Below are 12,740 nucleotides of genomic sequence, written 5' to 3' on the forward strand. Positions count from 1 at the left end.
CCCTGGAGGTGTTTAAGAGTCGGGTCGACATAGCGCTGAGTGATATGGTGTAGTTGGAAACTGCCAATGTTAGATTAAAGGTTGGACTAGATGATCTTCAAGGTCCTTTCCAACCTAGATGATTCTGTGATCCTGTAAATAAGGAGAGGGCAACATAAGTAAACAGGAAGGAATGAAGACATTTCCGTAGGTGAACTCTGTATTCCATGTTGAAGATAGCTCATAGAATAATTCATCCAGGTTATCTGCAGCTTTGTCATCTTATTTGAGTCCTCAAAAAAAAAAAATCTTGCATATATTTGAGCATATGAGATAACATTTGTAAAAAACTCACAGTCCTTTTTATTTAAACAAGAAATTTTTTTCTCTCTTGTATTTAAGCTATTTGGAAGAAAGGAAGGGAAAGAACAATTGTTTAAATGGAAGTACTCTGTTGTACAGGATATGTCTTTTGACTATTATGAACAATAATACATTTCAGAATGAAAAGCAGTAAAACAGGAACACAGTGTGGTGGGATAGTACTGTTACTAATTGTTTATGATCATAAAAGGTAAATGCCTTGAGATGATAAATGTATTTGTGATTCTGGTTTAGGTAAATTCTAGCATAAGAAGGGAGACATCAGTGAAGTGAGAAAAAGGAAACACGGAATAAATATCTCTCCATTTCTCTTCTACTAGGTATGAACTCATAGAGAGAGGTGTGTTCACAGCTGAAGACGCTGGACTGGTTCCAACTGCCTATACCCGCAACCAGCAACTTGAGGCTGAGAATATGCGTTTGAGGAAAGATTTGGAAAACTATAAACTTGCTGCGAAGTATGTTATTTGGTCTTCATGAAACTTTGATATACAGTAATAAATGGCCAGATAAAGTAAACCCAAGTACTTAATGGAAATAATAAGTTCCTGTTTGTTATGCTGGCTGCACATATTTTTACATCTAGGTGACATTTATAATTAAAGTTCAAGTTTCTCTGAGCTCTATTAGAAACCTAAATGTTAATTTCTTTTATTTGTATTTACTGGGCTATAGAAAATAATTTTCAATATCCAGTAATCACAACAAATTACTGCAAGGAGTCATGAGAGTATAATATGTAGAACTAAAAAATAAATGGTTATGTGCAATTTGTATTGAAATACAGTACTATAAATTACATCTACCACAAACATCAACATAGGAGAAAATCACTATACATTTATTCTTCATTTTTTTTAATTGCAAAAAATCTATCACTCTGGCCCTAGTGGTAAATGGTTGTCAGTGTAAATTACCATCACTAAATATACTTGTGTGTACATTGTAGTAGGTGATTTTACAAGTCAGTTGTACTTTGGTCATAAGAGAGTTAAAATATTTAGCCTATAATGGAGAGATGCAATAATGAACTTACATTAACAGCCTTTTCTGAAGAATGGTACATCTGCACATGTATGTGCTTACTGAGAATTTACCTGGGACCTAATAATGTACTCACTTCAATTTTGCCAGTGCATAATTTTAAAATACGGAGCTGTAAAAAAATGTTAACTCCATATCTCTGATTTTCCTCAAGATTGCTCAAGCAAGATTTTCCTTTATATGAAAAATAGCTACTTAAATAATCATTGCTGTGATAATAATGATAATCAGATTATTTTCCAATGATAATGATTTATTACATTTTAAATTAATAAACTAATTGGCCATAGTCTAATAATTTAAGTAAATAGCTTTAATAATCAAGTCAAATATTGTGTAGTCTAAATATACTTTTGCAATGGGAGTTGGGCCACATAGAAAACATTCCTTTATTTTAATCTGCAGCTTCTTTTGGACAATGGATAGTTAGGGGTTGTGTGTCTCACTTCAGTGAGGGAGTAAGAAGCAGTAATGCATAGTAAAAGAAGGAAAGACAAAATCCGTCCCTTCTGAAATTTATTATTGTCGCTAGTAATTCTAACAGACTTTCCTTTCTGTTTTCCTCCCCCCCTGCCCCCCCCTTTTTTGTTTTCCCCCCCCACCCCGTATGAAGCAGAGCATGCTATAACAAGATAATCTGAGTGGATTATGACTTGATAAGAGTTTTCCTGGGTTTGTGGGATTGCTACATGATTGTTTAAGAACATAAAGCTCAAAACCATGTCACCGTGGTCATGAATGAGTTGGGTTTTCCCATAAGAATGTCTATATCCTCTGTGGGGTGCCAGAAAATTTTTTTATAGCAGAAGTCTAGTTAAAAGGCTGGAAGATGACATGGTAATGTGCAACAGCAAGAAAGCAGGGGAGGGAAAAGACGTTGCCAATATGCTAAATTCCTACAGGCTCTCTTAAATAAAATTCCCAACACTCACTTAAGTGAACTGTGCTAAAAAAAATAAAATCCATGAACTGAAACTGTGCCTTCCCTTTTCACATTCTAGTGTTTGATGAAACCTAAACCAGCAGTGCTGTGATGGTAAACAAATGGGTCATGTCACCCATTTGGTATTCCAGAGAGGGCAGTGAGAGATAGGGCAATTCTGTATGACACAAATTAGAAGTGTTCATTGGCATTTACCATTGAATACTGCACTTATTCTGCATGCACCTTGTTAAAACACTATTAAAATTAGTCCTCCTTTCTCCTCTTGCAGGAAGAGCTTTATTTTCATAGTCTTTCTGCTAACGTTAGAATGGAGTATATGTAGATGTGAAACGGTTTGTGCTAATGGTCACTTCATTTTTCAACCTTTCTATTTCAAGTAACTTTCAAAGTTTTCATTGTTACTAATGTTCAGCACTTCTGTGACATTCATTTCACTTATTTTGTTTTGAATAATTTATGAATTAAAACAGTACTGTTTCTGGAATAACGGGTGAAATTGAGCATTTCTGCTGTACATACCATGAGTTAGTGTTCCTTTATGTCTTTTGGATAAACCCTGATCATAATACTCTGTACTAAATCCATTTACAGTAGTGACTGTTAACAGCATTTTTTCTTGTTCATACATTCAATAACTGGAGTCAGTACCTTTGCTATGATAAAGCAAATATTCCAGCAGGAGCCAAAATCATCTGGAGGACAATTTGAGTTTTCAAGTATTGAGAGAGAATTCACCAGCTTGCACTGAAAACAGAATGCCTAAGAGCACTGAAGAAGTGCTGATTTGACTGGTTAGAAACTAAGCATTTGTGTGAGCAAAGAAAGCCTCATATTTTGCTCTGTGGATTAGTTGGAAAACTTTCATTGTGAGATACAGTGCTGTGAAGAAAGCTTTTAATTACATTTCATATTTTTCAGCTTGGTACTCTTGACAGCCATCCTGCAGAAAAGAGATTCTGTTTGGGATTTAGGCAGGTTTGGGGGCCCAGGATAAATAACTGTAAACCAATTACCTCCTGCTTTAATGTTGTTTAGCAACTGGTGGAAGAGATTCCGTGTCTAGAAGCTAGCTGCAATTGTATTTTGGGTATTTTAATATACTATTTACATGATTGCATGGCAAGCAGGTGGGCAAATAGAGTAGACTGCAGGCTCTTGGTTACATTTCACTGGGGCGTTTCATTATTTAAAGAGAAAAATCACAATCAGCTTCACTTCCTGTGTACAATGAGTATGTATTTTTAGTAGGCTGTCCAATGTCTGAAGGCATCTTGAGATGTAACAAAATCCCTGAATGCATACATTAAAAGAAATAAATATTAGCATAGTTCTTTTAGTCGGCAGCTAGTGATAGTTATTACCTTAAGGTTTAGATACACTACTAACCTTCTAAAACCAGACATTGTGTTGCGATAGAAATCAAAACTAATTTTATGTTGGTTTGCCATGTGACAGTAGTTAAAGTATACCTTAAGTGTACTCCCTTTCTCTTTCTTTTATCTTGAAGGCTACAGTTGAGCCCTGATTGATTTACTGGTAAGGGATGTTGTTATCTGCTGCAGTATTTCTCTAATGGAAGCATAGGTATTCTTTCCAATATGCAAGAAAATTTTGAAACTAACATCTCTGAAAATTGTTAACTCTTACAGGAGACTAGTTGATTTTAATTCATTGTCTTCAGTGATGATTTGTCATTCAAGCATTTAATATTCTAGTAATAGTTGCTTGAGTTGAATAATAGATTGTAATTTCATGGCAACATTGAACTCTGCCTATCTGATGATTTAAAATAACTTGAACCCTATCTATTTTGGTGTTTTCCTATGGCCTGACCCTTTGCATTGCTTTTGTATTTAAACATGTAGGTAGACAACATAATGGTGTATCAGGTTTAAGATTGTGTTAATCACAGGGACTGCTGTCATATTTCTAAGTTCTTTAAACATTGAGGAGTTTATTAGGGAGATGGAATGAAAGTTGTGTACAGCTTTTGCCTGAGGTTTGTAATGGAGTTCTCAAACATCATTTAGAAAGTTTGAACGTTTGCAGATATCTTCCTGTCCTGATTTTTGGAAGCACGCTCACAAATACATGCCCAGTTTACAGACACAGTAACTGTCAAAATATAAAGCAATCCTGGGAATCATATTTATTATTACTGTTAGTGCTATCACCAGCAATAAAATCCTCAGCTGATCTCCTATTTCTGTGCCAAAATCTAACCATTCCTGCGCATATTTCTCCACTTATACCATGAAAACAATAAAGTGCACACTTTTTGTATTGTGCACTATATTTAAATGCATCTGTTTAATTATGTGGTACATTTAGCATCCTTGCTGCTAAATGCTATATAAACTAGATACAGTAAAAACACGAGACTATATGTTTTCTAAAACTGTCTTTATTTCAGTTAAAATTTTAGAGCTACATCTTACAGCATCTTGGGGAATAAAGTCCCACCTATATTCAATGGGAACAGGACACACAACTCACCTTTGAAAATCCCTGCTTGGATTTATTGAACCCTGTCCTCTTCTGCTATTTTTATGAAACTACTTGCTTCAGAAAAGTTTAAATGGGGATAGCTGCAGTCTTTGACATATATCTTAGCTAAAAGAAATGGATATTGGTTTTGCTATGGCTGTAGCAACCTCTTTTAGAACAAGCCATCTGCTTAGCTCTGAAGGGGCAGGTTTTATATTCAAGATCTTATGGCAAGTCACATTTTGTAAGTGGTGTCATGATGGAGTTCTTTCACAGAACTATCGTGAGACCACCGATTGATTTACCTCTCAAATGTTTCGCTGTTCACAGGAACTGGAGCAGAATCATTAATCTGTACTTTGTATCCCATTCCAATTTCCTAAGTTACTCAGTTCCACAACTTCTGGTATTTGTCCACAGGTGTACACAAAGCTATGTGCATCCCCACGGCTCCTTTGAGCTATTCACAGTGTTACTGTAGGGGCAGCCCTGCCTGCTTTTTCTCAGGTTTGACTGATACATAGTGGCATTAATTCACTGTGCTCTTCTTCAGGTCTTTCTGACTGTTCCTGCTACAAGCAACCATTCATATATAAATGTATACATATAAATATGGTAGTTTGTATAGGTAATAAATATAGTAAATGCATATATAGTAAATATAAATTATTTGTACAATTAAATATAATGCACTGGTGGTTATGGGTCTTCTTCCTGGACCTGTGATTTTACCATACTGCACTGTCGTAGTGGTTTTCCTAACTCTTCAACTCTTTTTGGAGAGGAAACAAGCTTTCTTTTTGTGAAGAGCAAATATCTAAATTCTATGTAAGGTAATTTCAAGCTTCCTTTCCAATTAAACAATCCATCTGCTAATCTTTCCTGCCAAACCCGTTTCAGTAAAGGCAAGGAGAAAATGTATGAAATATATACAGAGTATTTTCATTTACGTTTATGGAGCGGAGCATCTCAGGGTGTCCCATGGCTGTGTGTAGAATGTGCTTAGAAAATAACAGGTTATCAGTATGTTTGTAATTAACTTTGAAATGGATTCCTTTTGCTTCCTGCTGTCACATACAGGGGACTCTTGGGGACAGGCTGCAAATATGATTGAATAGAGCCTAGAACTTTTTTAGCACTGTTTATTCCAGAAGGTCTCTAAATGCATATATTTGCAAGGCAACAATACAGTTATTCTTTTGTGTGTGCCCTTCTAGCGTGTAACAGATGTGATGTAGGTATTAGAAAATCATATTGCAATACACGTTCATGTAGAATTTTAAACCCACAACAAGACTTTTGTTTTCTAATCACCTGTAATTTGAATACGTACCTCCACAAGACCCCTTGTGCTTAAAGTAAGGCTGACCACAACTCTGAGATTTATAATGCCAGAATCCTTATGGATCCTATCTAGAGGAACTGAGGGAAGGTGAAGAGTACCCACGTTTTTGTACATCAGCTGGCAGCAAAAAGACCTCAGAAGTCCATGTTCTCCACCACAGGTCATACTACCAAAAGTTTCCAACTTGGATACAGTAGGCATGTGCATATCTGAAAATTAATTCTATATGTTTTCAGCATACCTTGATGAGCAATTAATAGGAGACTTCTCTCTTTTGTCTTCTGTTTACATATAGCAAAGCAAAAGAGGCTTTCCTAAAAATGCAGAAAGAACGTGACTTCCATCGAATGCATCATAGGCGAGTGGTCCAGGAGAAAAACAGGCTTATTTGTGACATTAAAAGGTAAAAAATTATTTTAATTACTATACACGTAGCATTGAAGAGAATATCTTCAATTATTCCTTGGTAATGAGATAACATTGTGGAATTTAAAGTGCTAAAGTAAAGCTGACTGCGTTTAGTTAGTGTCCTGATAAATAGCAGTTCTATCTGAGCATTCTGCCATGTCTCTTAAACAATTTCTAATGATTTTGTGATATATTTTCCATGGTCTGATGTGGCATTAATATATGCATAGTATTTCTGATAGTTGAAAATATAAGTAAGATTTTCTTTTAACCAGATCTTTTTCCATAAATAAATAGTGATTTCAGGCTTTAGATCCTTTGTCCATTTTAAGGGTAATTGGTATCACACTGAGTTCAGAATCTTTGCATTCATGATTCTCACAGCTGCTATTTTCTGTCCTTTTACATCTTGAACTTCCTATATGAAATTTGCTGTGTTGCTTTGTTTGAAATAAGCCCAAACTAGTCCATTGATACTGAGTTACAATAGTTTATTTTATAGTATTTAATTCCATAATTTTGTCATTCTGGAATTCTGTGAGTTTTCTATTAACTGTTGTGCTACTTTGCCTCTATGAGTAGAACTTTTATATTGTTTATCTGAAGATCAGTGGGCCAGGTGAAAGACTTGAGTTTAGAATCTCTTCTTTGCGTGTGTTTATGCCAGCACTTTTTTTAAAATAACATTGGGGAGTGGCCTACATCTGCAGCTCCAAACAATTTACAGAATTTTGTTGATATTGTTATCAATCAGTGCATGTAATAGCAGCTACATGTTCTACATCTTCAATCTTGAAATACTTACATACTAATGCAAGAGAGTATTATTCATTGACTTATCCTCTGTGTATCAGCTTTTTGTAAAATGCAGTATTTTTGAAGCTGTTAGTGTCATGTGTTTGTCTTGAGAGATTATATATCTGACTTGTAGTTGGTCTGAAGAATTGAAGTGATTAAGTATTCTAGATGTAATGTGCAGTGAAGAAAGAAATAGTAATCATATTATGACTGTTTTGTCTAGATTAGGATCTTGCTTGGTAGTCAGATAATAGCTGTAATTCTCTTTCTTCCAATGAAATATCATCCGTCTTCAAGAAAACGAGAATTATGAAAAACTCATGTGTAGTATGTGTATGAAGAATTAAGGACAGGTCAAAACTGGATGGATTGTTTTAAAAGATATGAATAAACAAACTATGAATCCCCTTATTGATCTGACTTCTTATTTTTGGTTGTTTTTTTTTTTTTTTTTTTTCTTGTAGTATTCCAGGTGGGTGGTTACATACTAAATATCTTTGCTGTCTCCTCTGTGTTGACCTTTTGGCACTTTTATCATTTTATTTGGGGAGGGGTAAAGTTACCTGGACATAAATCTCTGATTTAACTCGTCTTTGAGGAGTCATTTTCCTCTTCTTGTTCACAGGCTGAAGGCACATTATGCATCGTATGAACCAGTGCTGAAGCAGCTGACAGAAAAATACCAGACTGCACTGAGACAGAAAATGTTAACTAGTTTGGAGAGAGACAGAGCAGTTGAGCAGGTAAAACTATGGTGAACACCACTTGCAAAGCTGTAAGGAATGCTTTTGGTTTTTACTTTGGTAAACACAGAATATTTCTGTTAAAGCAACTCACTTATGCAGTAGTTTGAAGCAGAATATTTTGGTGAGTTTCATGATATTTGGTGAAAGTATGTGAAACTTACCACTTGTTACCATTTGTGCTACAAAGTAGTTCTGAGTCTGTACTTGCTCAGTGCTGCTCTACACAAGTCAGCAGTGTGCAGACCCTGTTACACTCTGTGTTGACAGCCTAAGGAAAGGTGTGATGTTCCCACTGATTCACATGCTTCCATCTATGCCTTTAGAAATCTCTTATTTTAACTTCCTTTATCTACTATTTTATTTTTTCCTAAATATACCCAGGAATGACCTACTAGTTTAGGAAAAAATACATTAAGATATCAGAGACCATTTTTCTGTCTTGTGAGTGGAATAATAGAGTAGTATTTTCCTCCTATAATCTTATCTGATGTATAGGTTGGTATACAAGATTGACTGCTCCTTTAGCTGGAAGTGCTATAAGCACAGGTAGAACAGATGAAGAACAGAAAATTATCTGGCATGTGTTTAACCAATAGGCTGTTAAAAAAAAAAAAAAAAAAAAAAAGAAGGAAAAAAAGAAAGAAAAAACTCCCCAAATGCATTGCATTTCAGCAGTAGCATCAATTACATGTGGGTAACATGAAAGAAAATTACCATGCTTGCACTCTCTTCTAATAGTCTTCATCTCTCATTTCCTCCTTTCCTCTGCCTCCAATTTTTCTCAGGTCGCCTGAGGGCTTACCTCTAAATGACTGAGGGTTATATGTTTGAGATTTCAATAAGTGAAAGAAAATGTCCTATAGAAAAGAAAGGTTGCTGTCCCTATACCGTTATGCTGAATCAGGAGTACAAAACACGAAACGGTTACAATGCTGTGAAATTTCAGGAACATATGTAACACTTATGCAGTTATGAACTGTATGCATTCTGGAGGGATGACTTCTTTGGTAACACCTAACACTGTATTTTGTGGCATTTTCTTATGGCAAAGCTGTATGTCATACTGTGGCTTTAAGTTAAAGATCAGTACAGTGATAGCGGCTAAAAGTTGACGGTGCAGTAAGAGCCCTAGTATTCTATATGTCTGCATTGTTTTAATAGAGCTGTAAAAGTATTTTGAGAGATTCTGAATGACTTGTATTTTATCACATTGTTTCACTGTGCCTTTCCAAAATCTTGAATTAGGCATAATGTTTATAACCTAGAGACAATAATCAGAAAAGTAAAAATTTATAGATGGAATTTATTACTTATGCAGGCATAAATGCTGTGTGTTGTGAACAGCAGTTCAAAAACAATGTTTTCACATCACCTCCTCTTGTTCTCTCCTCTTTTAAAACTAGGTTACAGGGTTGCAAGCCGCATTACAAAATCTAGAGTCTGGATGTGTTATTCAGATTCCTGTCACAAAAGGTAAAATATCCTCATCACCAAGCTCAGACTGGTTATGGGGTTTTTGTTGTTGTGATGCATTTCAAAATCCGGTGTAACAGTAAATCAAAAATTCTTGCTCTGTAAACATTTTATCAGCTGTCCTGGTGACAGAGCAGCAGTTTTATCATTTGAATATTTATTCTAAAATGTATCCACTAAGGACAGTGAGACTGCTGATGGCAACATGGAATATGTGAGTAACTGTAGAAAGGCTTTGTTCTAGAAATCTATTTTGTGACTCATTTTGTTATTTTATTCACTAATACTCTTTTTTTTTTAATGCAAGTGTTCTTTTTTAGCTAACTCTTAAGAAAATATATATGATGGTCTGGAAACATTTTGAAAATACTGGTGTTATGAAATCCAACCTCTTATTTTAGCATGTCTCATTTTTACAAGAGGTTGCTAAGGTTATATAATACCTGCTGGAATAATACCTTATCTGTATGGTACTACACTACTTCCGTGGTGTTTTGGGTAAATGCAGAATTATTAAATTATTTTTCTAGCTCCATCAGAAAAAAACCTAGCACCTCTGGTTTCCGAAGTAAATGAAGCTCATGCTATGACATTCTTTGTGAGCATCACTCCTACTAATAATTTTGAACCTATTTTCCAATTTCAGCTACATTTGACAGTGAGATAAGTCTCAAAGAAGACAGGTTTTTAAAAGACTCCTGAGAATAGATGAGATGATGAAAAAGGGAAACAGTGAGCTCTGCCCTCTTTGACAACAAAGTATTCACATGAGAAGGGGATGTTGATTCTGCCTTAGTCATGAGCAGGACTCCAATCAGAGATTGCAGTTTATTTGACATTAGAGAACCCCAAATTTCTCAGCTGCATAGGTGACCAATATAGCAAATATTATACAACTTCCGGGTGAAGCTGTTGCAGTTAGGACATTTTTTTATATCTGTTTATTTTGCGTTTTTTTCCAGTGTGTTAAAGGCCTAAACTTCCTTTTGCACTGGTAATATACCCCAGGTTAAAAGCCAGTGAGTTACCCCAGCCTTTGACAATCAAGCTTCATTAGTTCCTATGTTCATGGAGTTACTTCCATTGTATAAAATTCCTGTAGAAAAGACAAGGCTGAGGAGAATAGTAGCCACATAAAATTTTTTGGTTTCTTTTTGGATTTGTAGCTGAGTGAAGAGGCTAGCAAGCATTTCCTTGACTATTAAGATGGCTTACTTACTATTAATGCAGGCATTTCAACTACCATCCCGATCTTTGCCTCCCTATTATGAGCGTAGCACATTCAGTTTAATTTTTTCCTTTGAATCCTGTCTAATGTAGGTTGAAGCAGCTGGTCTCCTGAATTGTCGTGAATTGCTGTGAGCACGGGACTGAGATCGAATTGCCTGAAAGATGCCCTCATCCTAGTTCAGTTCTTGGTTTCCATGCAGCGGTGGGAGGCTTGTATTGCTGAGAGAGACCCTTGGAGCACACGCTATTCCTTTTCTAAACTACTGTTTAGTTAAGAGCGTAGCTGCTTCCATTTCTGGCAAAACTTGGAAGGGTTCTGTAGTCTTACCCAGCATAAATTAAGCTATGATTTTATTTTGTATACAAACAAATAGCTACTAAACTAATAACTTCTGTAAAGACAGACTTCAGATGTGTTAACACGGTGGAATACTGAAGTACTGGTGGCAAACCTCTTCAGTGTTCTTTCTGTGATAGATAATTATCTATTCCTAGATAATGGATTAGAATCCATTCGAATTTGGATTCTAATGCCTTTTTTTGTATGTGCCTCCTAAGCAAGGCACATTTCAGGCTCCCAGAATACCTTTCTGTGGCTGTATGTACTGGATACGCTCTGCTGTAGTCTTTAAATCTTGTTACAACTAAAAGTATAAGCCTCTGCCTCACTCCAGAGCACTGTGCTCATTTTCATCCCACTTCAGATAGGGAGGTAGAGAACGGGCTTTTTATTTTATGTTAGTTTAGGGTATATACCATTCAACTTTTCATTATACTCTGGCTTGAGGATATATAGTGTGGGTTCTTCCCTCATGCTAGTGTTTTACAGTATAGATGCCCCATCTGTCTCTTTTTCTTATTACACATACTTTTATTTGTTGTTTGAGTGATTCTAAAAACCACTCTCTGGCTGTTCACAGTACTTGTTTATTCTCCAAAACTCTTGAGAGCCCTTTATAATACCAGAAAGTGACAAGCAGGGGAGCACTTCAAAAATAATAATATCAAGAAAAAAAAAAAAGTCACTTAGTCTCCAACACAAATTATTTAGCTCATCAGCCACCCATGTGCTTGTACAAGCCTTAATTTGCTACATACCTTGTGTATCATAAATTAAGCAGTATTTCAGATCATTTCTTTTCAGTGCTTTGTCCTCTAGTACTACGTAATTTTTATTACCCTTTGTAGGTCATACTCATGTCTCAGTGGGCGATAGTGTCTCTTACTCAGATACTTTCTGCTGCCTCTTGAAGGATGGTCGTGTTCTGTTGCCTCCTGAATTCTTATTCCTGAGACAGTATAAATGCAACCTTGAGAAACAAGCAGTGCGTAGATACTGGAGAAATGTTTGCTGCATTTTTCTCTGAATTTAAGTTCTTAGTTTGGAAGAAATGAGTGCTGTTGGACTTGCAGATCTCTGCTGTAAGGAGACCTACAGGTGCATTTTTTCAGTTGCCATCTCTTCGGGGCTCACTTTTATGCCTTAGTACATTGGTATGTTTTAGTTAGAAGATAATAAACATTCAGACTGGCAAGGTAAGATGCCTTTTGCCAAGGTAAGATGCCTTTTCTGGCCAGCTGTCTGCTCTCACTGCAGTGCAGAGCATGAAGGAAGGAGAATGGCTCTGCCCGGCAGCAGGAGATTGTCCGTCACTGCTCCAGATGCTACTTCTGTCCCACAACTGAGTTGACTGTGCAACACCTGGAATGCTGGCTTTCACTAGAGGGCACTGAGAGTGGCTTTTAAGTAGTTTTGGATTTGCTGAATTGTTTGGGGTTTTGAATAGTGGCAATGAGGTCCTGCATGTGCAATCAGGTTGTAGGTTTGTTTTTTGGGGTTTGTTTGTTTGTTTGTTTTTGGTGGTTTTGTGGTGATGTTTTTTTTTTCCTGAGTGAGTCA

The 12,740-nt window shown here is 36.1% G+C and overlaps 1 protein-coding gene across 1 annotated transcript in view; it reads left to right on the forward strand.

Annotated features, from left to right (window-relative positions):
• The window catches only part of SPAG16 (sperm associated antigen 16), a 468,867-nt gene that overhangs the window by 16,350 nt on the left and 439,777 nt on the right, over nucleotides 1–12,740 (forward strand). The window contains 4 exon segments of the mRNA XM_074829742.1: nucleotides 684–821; nucleotides 6,481–6,588; nucleotides 8,017–8,134; nucleotides 9,541–9,610. Of these exon segments, the coding sequence (XP_074685843.1) occupies nucleotides 684–821; nucleotides 6,481–6,588; nucleotides 8,017–8,134; nucleotides 9,541–9,610 (434 nt within the window).

Source organism: Strix aluco, chromosome 6, assembly GCF_031877795.1.
Source record: "Strix aluco isolate bStrAlu1 chromosome 6, bStrAlu1.hap1, whole genome shotgun sequence".
In the NCBI taxonomy this organism is placed as follows: domain Eukaryota; kingdom Metazoa; phylum Chordata; class Aves; order Strigiformes; family Strigidae; genus Strix; species Strix aluco.